General features: G+C 37.0%; 1 protein-coding gene across 2 annotated transcripts; it reads left to right on the top strand.

Moving 5' to 3' along the window:
• The first annotated feature begins 2,198 nt into the window (after nt 1–2,198).
• Nucleotides 2,199–25,259, top strand: LOC131154558 (uncharacterized). Of its 2 annotated transcripts, XM_058107398.1 has the most exons (3): nt 2,224–3,366; nt 3,448–3,561; nt 24,819–25,259. In XM_058107398.1, the coding sequence occupies exons 1-3, from the start codon at nt 2,405–2,407 to the stop codon at nt 24,823–24,825; spliced, it is 1,083 nt and encodes a 360-aa protein (XP_057963381.1). In that variant the 5' UTR covers nt 2,224–2,404; the 3' UTR covers nt 24,826–25,259. The 2 variants fall into 2 exon arrangements, with proteins under 2 accessions (XP_057963380.1, XP_057963381.1); XM_058107397.1 differs by having other exon boundaries at nt 2,199–3,561.
• The last annotated feature ends 202 nt before the right edge of the window (nt 25,260–25,461 follow it).

The raw sequence follows: 25,461 nt of genomic DNA, 5'->3' as shown, positions 1-25,461 counted from the left end.
CCACTTTCCCCTTAACTTCAAGTGATTCGGCCAAGGGGTTGGTTTGCTTCTTTAGAAGGGACTTTCTTCCACTTCGTTGACGACATATGTAGGTTGTAGGGGTGATTATGTCGGCCTAGTGAAGTCGCTAATTTTGTTGATGTTTGAAAATAGATCGTCGCTTCAGAGGTTGATTAGGTCGAAATTTGGTGAAGAATCTTTCTTTCTTCTAATCTAAAAAATCGAGAATGGGCTCTTAGGAGGTCTTGATGGCCTCTGAGGGATCTCTCTGATGCCTAAGTTAGCCAATTGTCCTCAAATCAAAGTGTGGAAGAGAGAAAGAATTAGAGGATTTAGAGTGCTCATCCCTTTCATTGGTGAACTTACATCCTTTTTTGTCCTTTGACCTCTTTTATTCTAACTGTCTCGAAGATGTGGGCCTCCCCCTATAATGGATATTCATAGTGAGAGCATGAAAGTATAAGCAAAAATGGATGGTTGAGCATCATTGTGGGTATGTGGGTCTTGGGCTAGACAGATGAGGTCAGGCAAAGAATTTGGTTATTTTAGGTTGGTTAAACTAGGTCTGTTAGGCCAGGTCGATTTGACTAGGCTAGGTTGATTTTGTTGGCCTAACAAGGTTTCATCACATTTTGATAATGACAAACCAAAACATCTAAGTGTTATTAAGTATGTTAATAGGAATTAAGGTTTTTAAGCACAATTAAGAGATGCAAATTGAAAGTCATGAAGCGTACAAGCTGAATTTATCGGGCTATGATGAGGAGACTATAAAGACCAAGCTTGAAGACTTGGAATTGGAGATTTATTTAGGTATATTTCAATTAGTACCTATGTAAGTACATTACCTTTGAATATTGTGATGAAGCTCATAGGTGACTTAGTTGGACTCTAGGCACTCTAATATTCATGGAAAATCTTTTATAAAAGTGCAAAACTTATTTCAAAATGTTAAAATCATTTTTGGAATGAAAAACAAAGGATTGTGTTGCTCCAAGATGTTCGGGCGCCTGAAGCAAAGAGCTTAGTCGATCGAATTGATACTTTTTGAACACTAGTCTAGCTCTAGGTAGTTCGGGCGACTAAATGTTAAAGTTCAATCGATCGAGTTGCTACTGAATTTTGAGATTTCCAGATCTAGTTAGTTCGGGCGACCGAACCTCAGAGCTCAGTCGACCAAGTTGCTATTGTCTTTTGAAAATTCCATATCTAGTTGGTTCGGGCGACCGAAGCATGCGCAATAATTATTGCAACGACCATAAAACAGCTAAGATTTTCATTTATTAAGCTATTAAATACGCCCAACGGTTATAATTAAAATTTGCATATAAATACCTAGCCCCTAAACATGTTTAACATGGATATCAACATAGATTATCACTGAGATTATTATTGAGATTATCATTCAAAGCTTATTTCATTCAAAAACCTAGAAAACCTTTTTTACTCCATTGAGCTTTGTTCATATTCATTTGGGAGTGTATTAGCGTGTGATTTGTAAGCACACTTATCTGTTCTATTCGTAGAGTGCTCATTGTACAACTTCTACTTCGATTTTATATTGTATTTTGACGATTTCAGGGATTAGTGAAATCCTCAAATGGTTTACTAAAGACAATGATGTAGGCACGGATAGTTGAACCTTGTAAAAATATGGTCTTATTCTCTCTTCCCTAAACTCTTTATATTTAAGAACATTTACATTCATATGTATATTTATTGTGAATATTGATATCATTTACATAGTTAGATCACTTGCTTGCAATCGTGGCAAAAATTATTTTAGTGCTTGAATAAATTTTTAAAATATCCAATTCACTCTCTCTTGAGATTGCATCACAATTCACATATTTGATCGGACCACATCAATTTGACCAAACGAAGTTAATTTGATCAGGTTGGGTAGGTTTTACCAGGCTAGGTTAGTTTGACTAGACCAAGTTAGTTCGAGCAAGTCAAGTTGGTTTTCTCTTGTTGGCTTCTAGGAGTCTCATTGCATCTCAATGTTTGAAGGTCTCATGGCAGCTCAATCTTGGGAGCTTCATGGCAACTCGATTTTGGTGCCTCTAGTGTTTCTCCATGAGAATAATGGTACAGGAAAATAGAGGAGAAGGAGGAGGAGGAGGAGGAGGAGGAAGTAGGATGAGTGGTTTTTAAATTTGTTTAAACAAATGGGCCGTTAAGGGTAAATTAATAGTAAGATGGGCGGCGCATATGTTTTTTTGTAAATTTTGCGATCATTCACTCTTTTGGCCGGCAGCGAACGTGACAGTCGCGTGACGATCGCCTCGATTTCCCCATTCCATATTTCCCTTCCCCGTCACTGTCTTCTTCCAGTTGCAGCTTGCGACGTCTTAAAAATCATTCACTTCATACTCCATTCAATAACAAAACCACTTCCCAGATGGAACACCATCCCACCACCACCTCCGCCGATTCCGCCGCCGCCGCCGCCGCCACCACCACCACTACGACATGCCGCCACTGCGGCAGCGCCACCATGTGCCCAGCGCCACCAACATGGTCCGATTCCTCTCCACCGCCGGTCTACCGCCCAATTCGTGCTCCGGCTATTAACCTCCCTCCTCACCAAAACCCCCAACAAGCCATCATCCTCACCCCCGTACCCCAATCCCAGAAAGTGCCCATCGTCTCTCCGCCCTACCACTTCCAAGTCCCCTGCAAACAAATCCACTCCCAGGACGACATCCGCCGCTTCCACGCCTCCCCCGCCGCCACCAACTTCCTCGGCTTCGTCGTCGCCCTTAGTGAATCCATCCGCGGTCGCAAAATCTCCGACCCCTGCATCGAATCCCCCATTCTTCGATCAATCATCTCCGTCCTTGAAACCCTAATTCAATGGATCGATGACATTCCTCCCGTCGATCAGTCGTCCCGATACGGTAACATATCGTATCGGGACTGGCATGGTCGATTGACGGATAATGCCGCATCTTTGATGCTCCAAATTTTACCCGGCGATAACGATGATCTTCTATCCGCCACGGTTGAGATCGTCCCCTACTTCACCGATAGTTTTGGCAACTCGAGCCGCATTGATTATGGCACGGGGCATGAATCCAATTTTGCAACGTGGTTGTACTGTCTTGCTAGGCTAGGCCTCTTGAAGGAAGACGACTATCAGGCTGTTGTGTCTAGGGCTTTTGTTAAATACCTTGAATTGATGAGAAAGTTGCAGGATGTGTATTGTCTTGAGCCTGCAGGATCGCATGGCGTTTGGGGTCTCGACGACTATCATTTTTTGCCGTTCATTTTTGGGTCATCGCAATTGGTCGATCACAAGTATATGAAACCCAAGTCAATTCACAATCAGGACATACTTGACAATTTCTCCAACGAGTACATGTATCTTTCATCTATTTCTTTTATTAAGAAGGTCAAGAAGGGCCCCTTTGCAGAGCACTCACCATTGTTGGATGATATCAGCGGCGTGCCAAATTGGAACAAGGTGAATAGTGGGTTGCTCAAGATGTATAAAGTAGAGGTCTTGGAGAAGGTTCCTATCATGCAGCACTTCCTATTTGGGTGGCTTATCAAGTGGTATGCATATATATCTTGATTCTTCTAAATTTATATGGGCAGCTAGCAGATTATTTGTTCTCGCTCATTAATATGTTGAATTAAAGGGTTCAGATTTTTGTTAACTGTGAATAGTCATTACCCTGAAGTAGAGTAACGGTCCATTTGGTTCTGGAGAAAATTGAGAAATGGAAATGAGCCAACAAAAAAATTAAAAGAGTGAGTATAAGAGAATAGAAGAGAAAATGAGTCTCCACATTGCTTGGTTTAATAAGAAAGATTGGAGAGGAACTAAGAAAGATTGGAGAGGAACATGGGAAAATAAAACTGAAGTATTACAAGAACACCCTGCAGGAAATTTTGGAAATTTGTTTTAGCCATTTCGAGTAATTTCTCTCAATTTCTCTTCTATGTGAGGGAGAAAAGAAGCAGCTCTTTTTTCTCCTTTTCTCTTCTCTATGTTGTGCGTGAGCCAAACAAAAGAAATGGACAGAAACCCAGTTCTTTTTCTTTTCTCTTTTCTCGGTTTCTCTCCAATGTCAAACTAAACAAGTTGTAAATGATTAGGCTGCAAATGAATGATTTCTGTTGAGATCTCAGTGCGATTGTGATATGATGTACTTGTAATCATCTGGAAGAGTAAAGAGACTGAGTGGTCATGAAGATATGATACAAGCTTAAGGACTTCTTTGGGCTTAAATATTGTAAATCCTTCATCCAAACCACCCCTCCCTTTTAAAAAAAAAAAAATCCTTTGGCTTAGTTTATTTTAGGATGATGGGGCTTGTTTATTTTCCTGAGCAATGAAACTCAAGCAGTTGTGGCAAGCTCTCTAGAAATGTAAGAATAGCTAAAGTAATGTATTGCTAAGTTGAGGCGAGGGTCCATAAATTTATTGCTTGTTGAGGCTAGATGAGGGTCCGTAAATGTCTGGAATTTTTGGATTACACTGGAAGTTCAAGGTAGGTGTCTTAAAATTGTAAGAAAAAATCGTGGAAAGTTTGGCATCTATGTTAAAGAATGACTAGTTTCATCATAAAAACATGTGAAAATTTCTTACGTATTTTAAAAGGTTATAAAAATAATGCATGGTCCTTTCTTGCACCTCATTGTCTTGAATGAGGCTTGGCTGGTTCCTTGACAATCACCTTTAGGCACCCAGTTAGTTATGAGAACCTTTTTTCCCTAATTGTTCTTTCATGGTTTTCAAGGTTAATTTAAACAAAGAAAATGTTGATGGGTTATTGCCTAAATGATCAATTTCATATGATGCATCTTGCATGGTCATGTTGTTGAGCCATTTTGAAGGGAGCCCTTTGTCTTTGCATGGTGCTTGAGTAGGCTTGAACATCTGTTAGGGCTGGGTAAAATTCAAGCATGGGCATTGGTGAGTTTGATTCATAGCTTGTTTATTAAGTTGAATGTTGAGCTAATTACGGGGAACCAAGTTTCAAGAGTCTATGAATTGAGCCACAATATTCTTGAGGCTAATTGGTTTGGAAACCTTTTTTTGGGGAGGGGGGGGGGGGGGGAGAGAAAAAAAAGTAACCTCAGTGTTTCTTTTTTCTTTTTTTTTCCCACTTGAAGTCCTTTAGTTAAATTTTAATAGAGCTTTAAGCTTTGTCAACACCCCATTTTGGCTGACACCTCTATGGACTAAGAAGCCGACATTCAAATTGCCCCATTTTAAGCCCAATTACCCTTGGTTTCACTTTGATAAATGAAAACTCATTTTGAATTTATTCCATTAGATGAGGGTAGTTTTGGGCTAAATTATAATAGATATGGTGAGATTTGGGGAAAAAACATACTTTCGAAAACTGACAATCATAGAATAGGAAGCATCGCACAAATAGGCATTTTGACTGCTGTCTTGTCGAGTTGCTCAATTATGCACCATGCAGCGCTATATAGGCACATTGTCCTAAGAGTGCCACACAACACTTCATCATGCCTAATGTGTGGTTTCCTTTTTTTTGTTTTTTTCGTTAGTTATTTTGCTTTTCTGTTCTTTTTTTCAGCACCCCACACAAACTGGCATGCTAATCTTGGATAGTTTTGGAGTAATTTTGGACCACTGGATGGCCTTATTGGCTTCCAAGGCAAAACCCTGACTCTAGTGCTTTTGTTTGCCTATAAATAAGACCAAGATTCCTTTTTCATTTTTTGGAAGAGGAAAAAAGAGAGTGACTGAATGCTATTATGAAGAATGCAAGAGCTTGGGAAACAAGATTTTGCCAAAAAAGAGTTTTGAAGAGCAAAATGTATGTTTATGGGCATTGAGATTTTTAATTCATATGGGATGAGGAGTAGGAGCATGCCTAAGATCTATTTGTGTTTATTATTATCCTAACATGAATTTGTTTTTCTTTTATTTACAACGGGATGGTTTTTTATAGATTAAACGATGGGACGATTGATTGCTTCATTGGAGTGTATTGATTGTGGCTGAATGATGTGGATGGTGAAGCATATTTTTAGATTGATGTATGCGTTTTATCTTTGATGATTTTAGGCCCTTTTGAGTAGAAGCTTTGTAACTACCACTTGTTTGACTCCCTTTTTCCAAGAAAGGGATAAGTAGGCAACTTCATATCCATCCTAAGTGCAGATCCATGGGCTAAAACACCTTTGTTTGTTTGAGGTTGATATTTTTGTTTTGTTATTTAGATGATCATAAATAATCATTCTACAGTTTGCTCAACTTAAACTTTCTACATAGCCATAGGCATCTAATCTTGGTCCAAGTAATTTTTTATTTTCTTTGATCATTATTATCCTTTTGGGTTGCTCAACTTTAGCCTGCTTATGCGTCAATGATGGTCCAATGATGTTATATTGATGAATTTGTGTGAGCTATTTTTGTAATTGTTTGCTTATAATTGTGTGATTTATGTTTTAGTTTAATAATTGTATGTTTGATTTCTTTTTTTATTTAGATTGAGTGTGAAATTTTATTTTCATGAGAGGACTAATTTGCAAAAAGGTTAAAAGCGATAATTAAAGTGCTCAATGGGCTTTTTAAAATGTTTATTGACTTCCTCAATTTGTAACCTGGACCTTAACTTCCTTCTAGGATGTCTTTTCAAGTAGGGTAAATTCTATTGAAGCTCCTTGAGTTTTCTAAAAATGACAGTGCACCTCAGTTTTCAGAGAATGATGTTGCACTCCTCGAGTGCTTGAGTTTGTTACTTTGTCACAACTACCAAAAAATGCCCTTTCTTTGCAAAAGCACCCCTCAATTGGTGAAATGTTATTTCTATGTTAAAAATGGCCTATATCATCAATAAAATGGCCTTTATCCATTCATTTTATACCAAAATATGTAGTCCATTACTATAATAAATGTGGTGATAAATATTTACAACATATTAAAAAAATAATATTCATTCAATAACTTGCCAACTTAAAAAAAAAAAAAAAGCCGGTGTTACCTAAGATGTTCCTTTTGCTTTTTGGGTGGAAGCTACCTAAGATGGCATTGTCAAGCATATGAATCAGTGAGCCAACATCATTTCCATGACTAGAAAATTATTAAGATTAAAAAAAAAATGCCATCATATAAAATATGCTTATTCTGTTACCATAAGAAACATTCTGTTGCCAAATGACCTCAGGCATAAATGCAATGATGCTCACTAAAATATCATTACAAAATATGATACGCTTCAATAACCTGGATATTCCAATTAGGATACAAATATGATAATTTTGTTTTCCTTGGGGCTCACAAATGATGTCAAGAATCCTAGCTACACTCTTGGGCACTTATAGTACCCACTTTTCCGCTCTCCAGCCTCACCCTGTCAGTCGCAGGATCCCAAAAAACTACAGAATTAGGGTTGCCTCTAAGAGGGAGGCCAAAATAGGAGAGAGGCCATTCCACAATAGCACAACCTGCCGAGGCCTTAAACACCACCTCCAAATCCCTGCCTTCCATGTTAGTGCCCGTCACCCCACTCATAGACAAATTTATTTTAAATCCTGAAATCTTCTTGAAAATTTTTGACAAAATAATAGCCTGAGGTTCTCAACATTGTCCTCGAGAAATATTGTAGTGCCATCAACAAACTGGAGATGAGTCCCCTCCAGATAAGCCCTTGTGCGTGTGTGAGCATACCATTCTGGACATTTGCCATGAGGGTAAACAAAAATGGAGATAGTAGATCCCCTTGCCTAAGCCCCTGAGAAGCTCTGAACTACTCTCTAGGATGCCTATTGACAATAACAGATTTATTGAGCGCTGACACCATCTAATCCAATTCCTCCTCACAACCCTGATGCCTTTCCCTACACATCAGATTATCCAAAAAATCCCTAGTTTTCATCCTACCATAAGCCTTCTTGAAGTCCAACTTAAAAGATTAGCCCCCACTTTGCCCCTTCTCCTCATATCCTCCACCACCTCTTTGGCCACTGATGTAATAAGATCTGTTTGTCTTCAATGAAAAGGCAGACTAAGGTGTGCTCACTGTATCCCCAAAACATTTCTCAGCCGCTTGGATAGGACATCAAACGGAATCTTGTAAGGGCTAGTGACCAGGCTAATATGCTTGAAATCCCTCACCCCCCATCTCCTCCTCCCATTAGCTACTCTATGAAAGAATCCCGAGTTGCAATCCCGGCCTATAGCCTACTTCACCATCAATTTCTGGTGCTAACTCATGTCCTCCCTTAATAACAACACCTCCAGTCTCCAGATTATTACAGAGCCTAGTCCTTCTTGTCCTAGTCTCCTATCTAACAATCATGCCATAATAGTCAAAGGTGCAAGGCGCACTGACTCACAAAGGGTACCTGGAGCCTAGGTGTGAGGCACGAGGTGAAGGTATGTGCCTCATGAAGGTGAGGCACACATTTATTAAACTTGTCTGTAAAATTCCTTATTTAAATGAATTATTGGGTTGTAAACTCAGTGGTACTAATAAATGAATTTTAAATTATCAAATTATTCAATACTATAATATAAAAAAATGAATACTATAATACAGATTTTCAATAATATGCGATGTTCATGACATAAGTTCCACAAAATAGAAGCAGAAATAAACAGCATAAAGCCAAAAAAAAAAAAAAAAAAGCAACAACAGCAGCAGTGCAGTTCTGACTGAAATGCCAGAAATTCCAGATAACAGAAGCTGAAAAGCCAAGAAAAGAAAAGAAATGCTTCCAGGAAAAAATAGCTCAGTTTCCAAATAAAACAGAAAAAAAGAAAAAAAAAATCAAAAAAGAAGAAGATGAGGAGCCGCAAAGCAGAAATTTCAGGAAAAAGGTGCAGAAATTCTCAAAAAAAAAAGGACAGCAAAAGAAAAAAAAAATCAAAAGGGAGGTTCATAGCTCTAGCTGAGAGCTGCACAGTGTGCCAGAAGAAGGAGAAAAGAAGAAGGAAGAAGTCTGACAGCAGCTGAGCAGATATGTCAGGAAGAAGTGGCCGAATCCATAAAAACAGCAAAAAATAAAGAAAAAAGAAAAAGGGGTTGCAACAGCTCTAACTGATACCAGCAGAGCAGCAGAATGACTGATTTTGGTCAATCTAAATTCCAAAAGAAGAAGAAGAAGAAAGAAGAAAAAGAGAGGTGACTAGTCTTCAAGAAGAAGAAGAAGAAGATGGAGAAAAGACTCCTTCAACTAAAGCTTGAGAGTTGGCCTTAGGAATCTAAGGTTGCCCTTTAATTGAAGCTATACCTTTATTGAGACGCTGAGATCTCTTTTTTTTTTTTCCCTCTGAGAGACTGCTAACTTGCTGAAAGTTGAAAGATATTAGATGCAGGATAAACTAACTATTATATTGTGATTTTAACTTTTTTCTATGCTCACACACAAAATTCAGATGGCTGAGATCAACAGAGAAGGAAAAAAAAGGCTAAGTGTAAGGAAAATATTTGTGAGACAGGCCTCACTGTGCCTCACTACACCTCTTAAAGGTCGCCTCGCCTCAGTGCTCCTTGAGCCTAAGTGCACCTTTGACTACTATGATCCATGCTTACCAAGCCTATCCAATCCAGAAATTTCACAAAAAAATGTTATTTTAAGCTTCTTTAACATTCCTGAAAACCTCTTTACTCCAGTGCTCCATCTTCATCTTCAAATACTTCAGTTTTTTCATCAACCCCCTCCCATCCCTAGACTTGACACCACCCTAACCAATCCCTCACACACACTCTAAATGAGGGGTGCATCTACCACATGTTCACGAATCTAAACACAATGTGGCCCCATTGTTTCGGGTCTAAAAGCATTGGACAATGATCTAAAACCTGCTCACAAGGCTGTCTTACACTACATATGGAAAAACATCTTCCCACATGTTGAACAAGAATCTTTCAATATGTGAGGGAGTCTATTTATTTTGATGCTTTCAAGGTGAAATGGTCAGTGCTAAAAGGAATATCCTTGAGCCCACAATCCTGTATAAAGAAATCAAACTGCCTCATATTGAGACCCTACAACTCCCTAGTCTATCCTAGAATTATGTATAACAATGAAATTGCCCAGACTCCTCCACGACGGACTGTACAAACTGAAACAGTCACTCTTTGAAAAAAAAAAAAAAAAAGTCCCATGACGAGGAAGAATTTAGACCCTAAACATATGTGAACCACCAATATGGATTGGAATCTCTAAAATCAAGCAAAACTAATATAGAAAACAACCCACCCTAAACATATGTGAACCACTAATATGGGTTGGAATCTTTAAAATCAAGCAAAACTAATATAGAAAATAACCCAACTAGCCAATCCTTAAAAGAAGGTACGCTTGTGTCCCAAATCATAATTTGACTGTTTGAAGCACTTGGAAAGGGGCCCTAGATTTCCATCCGCTTCTAATAAAAAAGGCATTAACTTTTTCTGGTATTAAGGTGTCAACTAGGACCATGCTTATGGAAAAGTACTTTTCTGAAAAAAAAAAAAAAAAAGCACTGAATTGGAAAAATAATTAGTGAACTGAAAGTCATACTTTCTAGTTGCTGCTTGAAGGCTCTCTCTGTGTCTCTCTCCCGCAGGATTCCTGCTCGTTTCTTCTTCTTTCTCTCTCATCTCTGTTCTGTTCTGCCTCTAATTCTTTCTTTCTCTTCTTCTGTCCTGCTTCTTCTTCTTTCCCCTAATTCTCTCAATTCTCTCCCTATTTCTGAATTCTAGTATTTGTCCTACATCAAATCAGCACTAGAGGTTGAGCTTTATTGCAGGATGTATTTGCTGTGGCTGTTAAAGAGCCAGTATCTGTTTTGCTGCCAATCAAGATTTGATTTGGAGGAGTTTCACTGCTGATCAAGAGCCAGTATTTATTCCTCTAAGCTCTTTATCCTCCCAGCCATCTTCACGCACGTTTCTTGAAGCCTGCAGCTCATCTTTATTGTTGGTCAAAGCTTCTTTAAGCATCCTTGTTTCTTCTTCTGTTGCTGATAAATGTGCAGCAAGGAACTCATTCTCCTTACAATAATTCTGAAAGTTTTTAGTAGAAAATTCTGGAAAGGGACACAAATTTGTTTGAGTGCAGTGGTTTAGCATCATCTGGACCTTGGCCCCCGTGCTTCATTTGGGTTTGGCTGTCGCTTGTTGTAGTAGCAAAGAAATTTGACATCTTGGCCTTTTCCTGCCGCCCTTCATTTTCTTCCCTCTCTCACCATTGTTCTAGTGTTCTTCACGGTGGTTTCTTGTATGAGTTCCTTTGTCATCTTGCGAAGCTTATCTCTCTTCTTTTCTTCGTCATCCAGCTTTTCTAATATGAAATCTTGAGTTATATATACTATCACTTCCTGAATTTAATTTTCTTGGAAGTGAAGAAATCATATCCTCAAAAAAATTTTGCACTTTCATATTTTTTTTTGTCTCTACAAACACCAAATTCAGAGTTCTTCCAAAGGATTGGACCAATAGAATTTTAATTGAAAATATGCAAAATCGCACATTTTTATCTCAAGATCGTGCCGGAAAGAAACATCTAGCTTTGATCAATGTGGTTATGTGTGAGGGGGCGTTAGTCTAGTGAGAGGTTATGTCGGAACCATTGACTACTCAACTCCATCACCAATCTTGAATTTGAAGCTTGAATTTGGATTGAAGAATTTTTGCAATACCTCGTTGTTTCAATATTCTTCAATTGATTTTTCGTTGGCAGCATCAAATTTTTGGCGAAGGATACTTAAGGTTGTATTTTTAGTCGATCAGTTGTCATTGCCCTTTAGTTTCAGCCACCGGTGAGATCTTCTCCTCCCTTGTTATTTCTTTTATTTGTACTATTACTATTTTTTTTTCAATTGCTGGTTAGTAGAGTTGATTTTGTGTTTATGATCTGCATGCTTAACATATGCATTTTTGTGTTTTCCATTTGCAAATCTTGGAGTATTCAAAATTTTTTAAAAATTACTTTGGCACAAGTATTTTGAATTTTAGTCAAGCTTGGATTCACATGTCAAAATTGTATGCTTTAGATTTTTAAATGCATTGTGTTGTTTGTGTGGTTTGCACTGGTTGTAGGCATAGTAGTCAAAGGCGTGCCTAGGTGCAAGGCGTAGTGGGGCAAAGGTTGTTAGAATCGGGATCCTACATAGGATCCTTGGGAGGGTGTGTAGGATTAGATCGTGGATCGTAAGATTCTACTTACAATGTAAAATAAATTAAAATTTTATATATTTGGAAATTTATGACAACTCCCAATAAAATAATTCTTAAAACTTAGTAGTAAGTTCAAGAAATTAAAGTATATTTGAGGAATGTAGTTAGCTTGCTAGCTAGCACCTAGCAGGTTTTTCTTTCAAATAATCTAAACAGCCTGAACTACAAAGGGCAGACTATTGTTAGCTTGTTTATTTAATAATTATAATCATGGTCTTAAATTTCTATGAAATTGTCGAAATTTTCGATTTCCATCACCCTCGAAATCAAAATGGCAGTCGATTTCCGTCTTGCATAATTTCTATCAAAATCTCAACGAATCATCTAAAATTTATCAAAATTTCAAAATTTTAGCGAAACTTGTCGAAATTTTAACTATATGCATTGAAATTTGTAAGAATTCAAATGAGAGATTTAGGAGTGAAGTGAAATTTCTCTCTTAATTTATTTTATTGAAACAAAAGATTATTACAACTACTTTTGAAATTATATGAAAAAATAATCTTACAGTAACATTTTATTTAACCATTTATGTCTGAATTATCATTATTTGTATAATAAATAATATTTAAATAATTTATGGATTTCATTTGTATTAATCTATTTAATTTGTAATATATTAGTCCTAAAACTTATATTATTATGTTTCTTAACCATTTCTAAAGTTTCACAAAGAATCCCATGCTTTACTACTAATTTTTGTTATTTTTTCAAATCAAAATTGAAATTGACTTTGAAATCGAAATTTCTGTCGAAATTGAAATTTAAGACCTTGATTATAATTATAAAGAAAAGCAAAAAAGAATGAAGAGAAGAAGGAAGAAGAATTTGCTGATCTTAATTCAATGAACTGATGTAAATTTCTTAGTTTATGTGGTTTTGTCATCAGACCATGAGAAGAAGAAGGAGATGAAGGAAAAAAAGGAAAAGGAAGAACTTTTTGTTAGTGGCAAAGAAAAGAAGAGGAAAGAGAAATCTACATGCTCTCTGCTTTGGGAAAAAAGATAGGTCTCTGGCTTGTCAATAATAGGAGGAAAAAAAAAAAAAGGAAGAAGTAATAAGAACTACAAAGATAACACATAACGGCTATAGGCTTGCAACTTTAAGCTCTCACCCTGATTGTGAAACTCCCTATTCGTTGAAGCTGCTGATCTCAAAGCTCTAATTTTACCTCTACTGTTGCTAGAAGAAGGAATATTCCAAGCCTACTGATAGACAACCTAGGATATGTCTATCAAGAACTCTAAGCTTTCAAAGAGCTTTCAATTTTGAAGGAAGAGAGCTTTCAAGAGATTCTCAACTGCTCTTGACTTGGATTGAGCAAATCCTATAACATGCATGTTATGTTGCCCTAATTTTGATGCATTTGAGCCAACTAGACCAAATTTTGTGTCGATGCAAAAGTCTTTGTTTGGGCCAATAATATATATATTGGGCCTTTTTCTTTAAAATCCTAAATAGGAAAAATCCATATTCCATTGCAAAAGTAGTATCAGTAGGATCGAGATCCTAACGATCTAGATAAGATCCTACTATGATCCTACTTTATTAAGATTCTACTTAAGATCTAGATCAATTAGGCAAATATGGATTGTAGGATCATAGAATTGCACAATCTGGATCGGGATTTTGATAACCATGAGTGGGGTGACAAGGTTTGCGCCTCATCAGGGTTGAGGCGAGGTGAACTTCAAGTAGGTGTACTGAGGCTTCAGGTGTAGTGAGTTGTGCCTGAGATATCTGACCTTTTAACTTCATTTTTTAAGAAAAAACCTTTCGAGAAAGAAAACAAAATCAGACTTGAACCAGCCCCTGCCCCAGCCCTAGCCAAAGGCGTCAACTTGAACTAGCAGGTCTAGGCTTGTCCTCAAGCCTTCGAACCAGCACGAAGCCAGCAATCCAGGCGTCGTCTTCATGTCTTCGAGCTTTCGCTAGGAAGAGAGCCATGAGAGCCATCACAGGAGCTCTTCGTCTTTGAGGTTTGAGCCTTTGAACCAACACAACCTTTGTCCTTGAGCCTTCCAACTAGTACGAAACACCTTCATCTTCAAGCCTTCGAGTCTTAGAGCCTTCACCAGCAAGAGAGCCTTCGTAGGAGCCCTTCGTCTTCCAGGTTCTAGCCTTCCAATCCGCACAACCTTCGTCTTCAATTCTTCTAGCCTTCTGCCAGCAAGAGAGCCTTCACCGGAGCCTTCAAACAAGCGAAAGGCTTTGAGCCATTGAGTTGTCATCGCCAATCTTTGTGATTTGTCAGGCTGCTTCAAACTAGTAAGTCTTCTTCTTCTTCTTCTTCTTCTTCATCTTCTTGTTTTTCTTCATCTTCTTCAGCTTCTTCTTTTTCAGTTTTTCTTCATCTTTTTCAGCTTCTTCTGCTGCTTTTGGGCTTTCGGCCTGGCAATTTCATTTCCTTTCTAATTTGAAGCCTGAACTCTTACATGCGTAATTACTTATGTTGAATTATGTTTGTTTCACTTGTCATAATTTCTATGCATTTGTCTTTTGATATTGAATATTTGGCATTTTAAATTCTAAGATTACTATTGATGTGTTTTCATATATCAATTACCCATCAAATAGGCATTGTACACAATTTTAATATTTGTGCGCCTCACCTTCTTTAGGTGTGCGCCTTTGCCTTGCACCTCGGCTCCAAGTGCCCTTTGCGCCTTGTGTCCCTTGCGCCTTTGAATACTATGGTTGTAGGGTGCGTTTTAGAAAATTATCTATGTGAAATAAGTTTGCATTCAAAAAAAAAAAAAAAGAAAGAAAAAACACCAAAACTTGTACTTCTCTTATATAGCACAACTTATCTTTGTACTCATTGCTGGTCCCAAGCTTGGATAAAGAAGCAAGGTTGTGTTAGGTATCTGATAACCAGCTTAAAACTTTGTTAGATCTTTATATCATGAATTCTTACCAAATCCACCTGCATCGAGGGAACAAACAAGGTCGATATAGAAGGGAGAAGGCTAAAAAGTTACTCCAAGAAACTAGGATTAGTTTAGAAACTTGGAATATAGGGACTCTTAGGGGCAAAAGTATGGAAATAGTGGAAATAATGTTTAGAAGGAAAATTAACTTAATTTGCTTTCAAGAGATGAAATGGGTAAGGAAGAAAGTTAGAGAAATTGAAAAATCAAGATTTAAATTTTGGTACACTTAAAAAAGAGACATAAAAATGGAGTGGGAATTATCGTAAACGAAGACCTAAAAGATAATTTAGTATATGTGTAACATAAATCAACGCAAGAGGACTAGATGGTAGAGCTTGAAGGGAGATAATATAGTATAATTCAAAGATAAAATTATTAAAAAGTGTGATTGGATAGTAGGGGATAAGGTAGATGCTAATATTGTTTGGAATAAAATGGCTAACTATATCGTAAGGATAGAAAAAGAGATTTTAGGTGGGTCCAAAGAAAGATACTCAGTTAGTAAAGAAAGTTGGTGGTGGGATCAAGAAGTCCAAAAAGTTGTTAAGACAAAAAGAAATTGATATAAAATATGGCAAAGTTGTAGAAATATAGAAAATCTTGAAAAGTATAAAGAGGCCAAAAAAAATGCAAAAAAGACTATTAGTGAAGCTAAACATAGAGCTTATGATACTTTATTTACTAGATTCAAAAGAAGGAGAAAAATACATTTAAAAACTTGCTAGGGCTAGAGAAAGAAAATGTAAAGATTTAGGTGATGTAAGATTATGAGTCATACAATGAAATTGTTGGAAAGGGTAGTTGAACATTAAATAAGACTAGAAACGAAGATTTCAAAAAATCAATTTGGTTTTATGCCTTGGAGATCAACAATAGAATCAATCAGTGGAAAAGTTTAGGCAAAAGAAGAGAGACTTGCGTATGGTTTTTATTGACCTCGAGAAAGCATATGATAGAGTACCTGGGGAATTTCTTTCGTTGATCTTAGAAATGAGGGGAGTTTGTTGTAGATGTACTGAGGTTATTAAGGATATGTATGATAAATTAGTGACTAGCGTTGGGACTGTAGGAGGCAAAGTTAGAGATTTTCCAATCACAATAGGTGTACATCAATGTTTTACTTGAGTCCATATCTTTTTACTTTAGTGATTGATGAACTTACTAGAAATATTCAAAACGAGATCCCTTGGTGTATGTTGTTTGCATATGACATTGTGTTGATTAATGAAAGTAGGAGCGGAGTAGAATCGAAGTTAGAACTTTGGAGAATTACATTAGAGTTCAAAGGTTTCAGGATAAATAGGAATAAAACATAATAAATGAAATGTAATTTTAGTAAAGTAAGGAGAAGCAGTGGAGAGAAGATTAAACTTGATAATCAAGAAATTATTAGTACTAATAGATTTTGATATTTTGGATCTATTATGCAAGCGGAAGGGTAAATTAAAGAAGATGTAATACATAGAATTAAAGCAGGTTGAGTAAAATGGAGTGCATCAGGCGTGAAGTGTGATCGTTGAATATCCTTAAAATTAAAAGGAAAGTTTTATAAGACGGCCATAAAGCCTACTATGCTTTATGGTTTAGAATGTTGGGTAACTAAGAAATAACATGTACAAAAAGTAAAAGTTTCTGAAATACAAATGTTAAGGTGGATGAGTGGTATGACATTAAAAGATGAACTAAGAAATGAGCGTATACACAATAATTTAGGCATAGCACTGGTCGAAGATAAGATTAGGGAGGGGCAAATTAGATGGTTTGGGCATTTGAAACGCTGGCCTAGTAGAGCACTTGTGAGGAGTGAGTTAGTTATTGTTTTGGCATGAAAAGGGGTACGGGTAGGCCTAAAATAACATGGAATGAGGTAGTGAGGAATGGTTTAATAGCTCTTAATCTAGTAGAGGAAAATGCTCTCGATCAAGTGAATTGGAGAAAACAAATTCATGTAGCCGACCCTACCTAGTGGGAATTAAGGCTGCTTCTTCTTGTTGTTTTAGTGAACTGAAAGTCATTAGTACTTTTTGATTGTGTCAAAATAAGTGCTAATTAGAAGTACTCATAAAATAAGTGGTGTTTGGACAGTCACTTTTAGTATGACTAGGTTGAATAATACAAGATTTTGCATGAGGGGCCTTTTCTTAATTAATATTCTGAATTTTGTTTTAGACCCCTAACCTAATTTTATCAATTAAGATAATCTATTTTCAATTTGATTTGGATAGGGGTACAAATGGATTGTTATATTCCTGTACTCACAAAAGAGACTAAACCTAAAAATGTTTCTACTCCCAGATTTGAACAACACTAAATTACATTTTTAAACAAATGGATTGTTATATTCCTGTACTCACAAAAGAGACTAAACCTAAAAATGTTTCTACTCCCAGATTTGAACAACACTAAATTACATTTTTAAAGAAATTTTTTTTAAAGAATTTTGACTTCCTATATTATGTGGTGTCCTTCTCTGGCAATTAGATAAACTATATGTACCTTTTTTTTTTTGCATTTTAGTTGTGGCTAAAATGAATAATAAATGGGTTTGAGTCCAAGGAAATGGCCTCTCTGCATAATAGTTGTTATGAGTGTTTTTTAGTAGATCCATTGTGCATTCTAAATCATTTCTTTCCCAAAAAAAAAAAAAAAATCCTTTGAAATAAGAATTTACTCCATAAATCCAAGATGTATTTTTCTTTTCTCCTTTTCTAAACTTCTTACACCAACCAATCAAAATCACGTCATCTCAAAAATGAGAAGTACTTCGAGCCTGTTGTGTTTGATCTCTCAATGTATATATATTCTTTAGAGTTTCAAAAGTCTCAAAAATCCATCTAGGTTCATCATCATTATATATAATCAAGAACATGTACATCTTCAAAGCATCATGATCATCATTATCATCATATGCGTGGTGATCATCTAATCAGGATTTAAGCATTACCATTGTTGTCAAGCTCTTGTATGTCTTCAAAAGGGGAATCTTTTATGTTGAGAGCTTCCTTTTTAAATCCCACCTCAGCTTGAGACTGGCTTTCGCTGGACGAGATGAACATACTGCCATAACCTCCTTTCTTCGGCAATCCACTCACACCAGTGCCTACTTTCTGTCTCTCCAAATATCCAGGTTTTGCTTTCCATGATTGGTTTTAGAATTAGACTAGAAAAAAATACTATCATTCTCAAGGATACGTATGTATATGTGAGTGTATAAATTAGTGCATACCACAGAGAAAAGATAAAATGAGATGTAGGAACATGAAAAGGCTGGGAGAAGAATTGTTTGCAGAAGAGGAGAGTATAGGAGATGAAAAGGTTGGGGAGAAGAATCATTTAGAGAATAGGGAAGGGCAGTACAGAAGGGATGCATTTGTAATCAAAATTAAAGACCTGTATTCAAGCATGGTAATTTTCTTATGCTCATTTAATATGTAAGGCTGTCTTGTATTTATATATATGTTAGTCTAGATAATGAAGGAGCAGTCCAGAAATTTTCTGCTTTCATTTAGTTAACAATTCTATGAAGGTGCAGTACAGAATTTTCTGTTTTCATTTAGTTAACAATTGATCTGCTCAGAATGGTATTCTTTTTTCGAGATTGGATGCAGTTACTAATATCTGGAAGTGTGGGTTGAGCCTGATGGCTCCTTAGTCCTTCCATAGCCTCCACGGCTATGTTTCCGTGTGAGATCTCTCTTTGTCACTATATCTTCCTGTAATTATCCTAATCTATCAGATTTCTAATCTAACAGATTCTACAGTATCTTCCCTCCATGCATGTGCATCACCCACCACTCACTACTAGACTTCCCTGAAAACCACCTGACTTGTCTAGGAGATCCTGAGCATCTTGATTTTCCCACTCATCATCTAAAAGGTCCAAAATTTTGGAAGACAAACCACCCCCAAACTTCATTAACTCCTTTTGACACAAGGATGATAGAAAGTTTGTTTGGGATAACATCAAATCTGGGAGAATACTAACTGAAGCGATTTTGTTTACCTGGTGGGAATCTGGATGGTAGTTGCAGAGGTGCACTGTCTTCGAAATTGGGTTGGAATTGGGGACAATGGGAAAATTGGGAGATGGCTTGACAGCAAGCTGCGTTCCCAATGGAGAAAGGCTAGGTTCTTCTTGATTTGGAATTCGTACCTCTCTGAACAGAATTAACACCATCTTTGTAGTCTATAGCCATTTTAGATTCAGTGTCTTGACCTACCTCCAAGTCACCCTCTATCTCACCATCATTCCTCTCCAAGTACTCAATCGTAGCCCTTTCATTCCTAGATTCATATGAAGAGAGATTCGAATTGTCATCTTTGAAGTCTGAAGAGTATGTCTCCTTCAATGTCCTCCACTATATGCTTCCTGTTTTTCCTTGTGACTTGTTCACCTGCCTCCATCTTTGTAAACCTCAGGCAGCTGGTTCAAGGTCTGCTCAGGCAAATGCAAGTCTATCCTGCGTGATCTGCAAGCTCCCCAAGACTTGCGCTTGCTTCTCCTGATTGCCAGTGGCAACTGTGCATGAACTATTTATGGGCTTCTGGTTAACTTGTGCCCAAGTGCCAAGAGATCTGGACCTAGGGTGAGGCAACTACTTTGGGCTTAGGAGCCCCACTGCATTAATGGCTGAGACTCAGATGGGCTCTCCTTTGAGCCTCTTTCACTTGCTCATTGGGCTTCATCTCTCCTTTCTTACAAGCCTCCTTTGAACCCACCATTACGTTGGCTTGTTTATCTTGTTTTTCTGGGCCCTCCCTGCACTGATCCTGAAGCCTCAAGGACCAGGCCAACTTAACTGGGTGCACCATTCAAATTTAAAATTTACCCAAAGCAGGTGTGCCAAATATCTGCTCCTCATGTATTTAGGGTTTCCATTCTGGAATATCTCTACCTTTATGGCCAAAATCATCGGAGTTCCTCCATTACCAAGAAAGCTGAACTTCCAATCTTGAGAAGACAGACTTTTCTACCCACCCACATTCATGGAGCCACAGTCCAGGCGCTGTAGCTTCTGACGTGGATTGACTGGATTTCTTTCCTCTGTTTTCTGAGTGATGCTTCCCAAAATTTCTTCCAGCCGAGCGCCTTTACTCCATCATCTGAATTATCTGTAGCCCCCTTGACTAGTATTCTTTGATTTTTTCCATCGATATGAATTTCCCAGAGGCATTAATTCTTAGGCAAACCAGGATGATATGGTTGGGTGTCTTAAATGTTTTCACCTAAGGATTTAAGGTTTTCAAGTATAGGAACCATTGCATCTCTTTCGACAACCAGTGACGCTCCTCATCTGAGAACAACATGGAGAAGATGTGTCACGTGGATTTCTCCATAACCCTCCTAGAGCTCCTTTTTTCTTCAAAAAGGAACTGTTTCCTATTGATCAAACTAGTTATTGATCGTCTTGATTGCCCGGTACAAGATAGGCTACAAGACACCGATTTTGGAGAAGGTTCAGGTTGGTATGAGGCTTTTAAGGTTGAATGGTTTCAAACTTCAAAGTCTATCTCCTCCAATTGAGAGATGACTTCCCTCTGGAAATAATAACAAAGAAGGGAGTTTCCCTGCCTCCCTATCATTTAGAGATGAAAATGGAAATCCCAAGTAGTATACCCCCTTGAAATAAGAAAGGAAGCAATGAAATCATTATGGATCAAGGAGAGGCAATGTAATTAAGGAAAAGAGATGAAAAATGCGAGGCAATGTAATTGGAGAAAAGAGATGAAAAATGCAACATTTTGGCCCTAGAGTCTTTCCAAAAATGAATTTGAGACCCATTGCCCATAAAATATTTGATATGAGGAGAAAAAAGAGATGGATCTGGGCAATACACTTCCAAGGACTCTCAGCATCTTATTCCCAGATTAGCATCCCATCCATTAGCCGGCGAGCCAAATTTACCTTCTATAATTTGCGAAGGGAGTTTTCTTCTTAGGGAAACTTCCACAGCCAATTTTGCTCAATTAGCAGTGTTTTTAGACACCAAATGACCAAGACCCAATTCCCCCTCCTTAGTCCTACAGAGTCTCTCAATTAATCAAATGATCCCTCTTCTCCCGTACACCTAACCGAAGAAAACCCCTCATTATTTTCTCAATCTTACTAGTAACTCCTCTTGAAATTGTAAAAATAGACAAATAATACAGAGGGATATGGAAAGACAAGCTTGAATGAGAGTGATACTAGAAAGACAAGCTTGAATGAGAGTGATATGATGAGCTGGAGAAAACAAAGCACCCTTCCACCCATCTAATCGCTAAGACACTCCATCCGCTGCTGGGTCCCAAAACCCAACAGATAGGATTTCCCCCCAAAGAAACTCCTAAATAAGTTGAGGGCTGCTCTAAGAGAATGCACCCAACTAAGGAGGCTAACTCCAAAGATCAGTAGAACTAATATCAGTAGCAGCTTACCCAAATTAATTTTCAAACTAGAGATCTTCTCAAACAGCTGGAGAATTGTAAGAACATTTGAAGAAGATTTTGTATGATATGTGTTTTTTCTTTAAAGGTAGTGCTTTTATTATTTTGTTATTGATAAAGCCCCCTTTTCCCAACAAAGGAAAAAAGAAGCAAAACCGGAAAAAAAAAAAAAGATTGAAAAGAATGAATAAATAATAACCATCGCTGCTGCCCCTTCCTTTTCCTGCTTCTGTTAAGAAGGAATAGGTGTAAGGAGTTGAAGATAGGAATTTACAATGCTTGTAGGATTTGAGGACCACCAATGGTGACCTTTAGGTGTTTATGTTATAGCTATAGATTTGAAAATTAAGATTTTAATTTTAGTTTGAAAATTTTGGTTATTTTAGAAGTTTTAGTTAGCGTTATTTTGGGTGTTATAGTTCTTGATGAGTTTTTTTATGATTATTTGTTTTGTTTTTAATGTTAGGTGTATGAATACTCTGTTATGTTATTATTAGGATGTAGTTATAAATTGAAATTATACTTATATCATCTATTTTTACGTCTCTTCTTGTTCTTCTTTTATTGGTGTTAGAGCAAAGCTGTATTCCTTCCAATGTCTTCTTTGCTGTGATTGTTGTCTCAAATTGCAAGCAATGGTTTCCTTCTATCCAAATCCACAAAAAATTGAAATTGTGCATAAGAAAAAATTGGACCACACAAATTGTAGTTGATCAATTGCTCTTTAGTATCTGTGAAGCTTTCCAATTGGACAGGAGATAACTGTACTGATAAGTGTTCAACCCTGTTCATTGCCTGAAAATTACAGCTGTCACCCCCTTGTTTCAGTTTCTACACTTCAGGTTTAACCCTAGCACTGCCCACTATCAGAGTTGGATGTCTCAGCCTTGTTGCCATCCATCAAACCACTTGTGATCTGGTAGCAAGTGGAACCCTCTGAGACTTGTGCGACACGTTCACCATGGATGTTAGAACCCTCTGAAAGGCTCACCTCAAAATTCCATCCCCATCTGAGCATATGTGTTGCCCCATGAGCTAGTGATAGAATTTCCAGCTGCTGCCTGTATGGATCTCCTATTTGCTGGTCTTTTCTTGACACTGGCACCAAACTATCCCTACCCCTGATCTACCATTACACCAGACATCATCACCATCCAGTTGCTACCTGGTGACTTATGTGCTGACAACACGAGTGAGTGACTTCTAGAACCTGAAAATTGATCTGAACCTCAAGATTTTCATTCCAGCCATGATATTTTGAACTGTTTCGCAAGATTTTGACTCCAAACTGCTAGCTTGTAATACATATTTTAGAGGGGCAATTGGTTCTTCTGCATCAAATTGTGATTCAATTGCGATATTTTTGGATTTTAGTTTTTTTGAGTTGAGATATTGACAATTATGGTGAGAATTTGAATCTCACAAGAAATCTGCATCAATTGGTTACAATTTCAACAGCTACATCAGGAAATTAACTCTGCCAGCATTAATTTGAGTTTCTTTTGCAAGATTAAGTAATTTCCTGTGAGAATTTGAGTCAATCTGAAGGCATCAGCCAGCAAGAAATTCACCCTGTCAAGATATTGGAATTATTTGGGATAAAAGATCTTTCAGCAAGAAAATGTTGAAGGAAAATATTGGAAGCATCTCCTAAGATTGCAAAGTCAGCAGAAGGACCTTTTAGCTTGTGGAGTTGCTGTCAGTGCAATTTTAGTGCTCGATGTTTAGTATTTCTTTCCCTTACAGGGATAGTTTGATGCAGGATTGCCAATGGAGAAATGGTGCTTATGCTGTAGTAATAGATTTAGAAATTAGTATTTTTGTTTTAGTTTGAAAATTTTGGTTATTTAAAAATTTTAGTTAATTTATGGTTATTTTGGGTATGCTAATTCTTTAGGATTCGTTCATAATTATTTGTTTTTCTTTTAAAGTGGGGTTTATGTATTGCATTTTTATAATGCAATTGCATTTTTATAATGCAATTGCCAAATTGATATCTGACTTCTGTCTCTCTCCATTTTCTTCCCTTCATTTTCGTATTCTTCATTGTCTTCTCCTTTTCTTCGCCTCTCTGTATCCTCTCTTCCTTATTTTCTCTTTCGAATCTCTTCAATTTTCCCCTCTCTTTTTTCTTTATGCTGTTCAACATTTTTTTTGGGTCAAATTGTGAAATAAAATGTGGAATCAAGAAACATGTTCTTTGAATCATGAATTGAATTTATGAATTGTAAGTTCCAGTAACAAGTAACAAATTCAAGAATACCTAACTAAAAAGGGATAATCTACTTTTAAAATGAAAAAAATAGTATAATAAAGCATGTTTAACGACATGATCACATTTTAAAAATTCTAAAAAGGCCAAAACCTCAATCAAGTTCATCATCATCATCATCTAACATCGGTCTCTTCTTTATCGCCCCCTTTGTCATCTCCTTCTTCAATTACCTCAATTATTTTAATGTCTTCATCCTAAATTCGTCCCCTTTCTCTCTAGTCATAGCATTCAAGTTTTTATTCTAACAAGAAAGGATAACCATATGGTTAGTAAAATTTTTTGACTCTAAATTGTGCATCAGAAGGCGAACCTTGGATCATTGTTAAGGTTGGTCACGTGTTCAAGTCCAAGGAAACAGCCTCACTGTATAAAAGCAGGGTTAAGGCTGGGAACACTATGACAACACTCCCCCTACCCTAAAGTGGGGAGCCTTGTGGCTTGGGGTTGTCTTTTTTTTTTTTAAATTGTGCACCACTCTGGGATTGAAGAATTCATGAACTTAGATTCATGAGTTATCTTCTTGCACTTATATTATTATAGCAAATTGGAGGATATACAATACAATTTTGTATCTTTAGTGTCTAATTAGCTGTCGCATGAACAGTTGGCTTTGTTAAACATAACTGGCTATTTGTTTTAATAGCTTTGAAGTGTTTCACAACTGGCAATTTTTTTTTTTATTTTTTTGTGAAATTCTGAGGTTTTGAGTTTTTTTGTTTTTGTTTTTGGCATTACTATGCATTGGAACTATAATAATATTGCCATATCATATCTATTTGGGCATTGTAACTTGTGTTGAAACCTACAGAATGCCCCATCAGTGTAAAATATGACTTGAAAAAACATCCTGTATACCCATTGTTTTTTCCTTTTGAGAAAAAGGTATAAATTTAATTTTTATTTTTTAAAAAAGAAGGCAAAACAAGAAATTAGTAGTGCAAGGTGAATCTGATTCCAGTGTGCTCTCTTTTGTTTTGTTGATCAACAAACCTGATATTTCTGTATTTTTGGGCTTTTGGTTTTCAGGGAGTAGTAATGCATCACCTCTGGTTGGACGTCTTATGTGGAGCACTGCAAAAAGATGAAACATACTTTTTCTCTCATATGCTAATTGGTTATTCAGATCCAGCCTGGGGGGTCGATGCATTTTGTTTAATGTAAGTAAAAGCAGTTCCCAGTTGACAGTCGATGATGCGGTGAGTTAAGATTTGAAGATGCAATATTGACCCTTTTTTTTTATAAAGCTGTTGCAAATTTTTGTTTCAGTAAGAGGATTAATACGTTTGAAAGTTTTATAAAAGGTACTGACAGCTTATCACTTATAGGCATGATGCAGAAAGCATCTTTTAGCCAGAAACTAGGTTTTTTAAGTGCAAGCATTTTGCTGATGCTCTTGCATGAATACTGGGTCTACAAAAAAACTTGATGATTTGTGAGGGTTAATTCGATTTCCTGATGTGCTGCCCATTATGGCTTCATTGTTTGCTCCCTCATTTACGCAATTTTGGAAGCGTGATCCTGAAGCCCTCAACTTGAAATTGTGTGAATTTGAATTGAATGTAACATACTATCAAGTTTGGTTGGATTTCAGTTAATTTCAGTATAGCATATATAAAGAAGAGTAATGTTGAAATCCTAATGTTGTGTTTGAAAATATAAAAGTTGGAAG

This window comes from Malania oleifera, chromosome 4 (assembly GCF_029873635.1).
Source record: "Malania oleifera isolate guangnan ecotype guangnan chromosome 4, ASM2987363v1, whole genome shotgun sequence".
NCBI classification, from domain to species: domain Eukaryota; kingdom Viridiplantae; phylum Streptophyta; class Magnoliopsida; order Santalales; family Ximeniaceae; genus Malania; species Malania oleifera.
The sequence above is the reverse complement of the archived record's forward strand: the minus strand, read 5'-3'. Positions and strand labels throughout refer to the sequence as shown.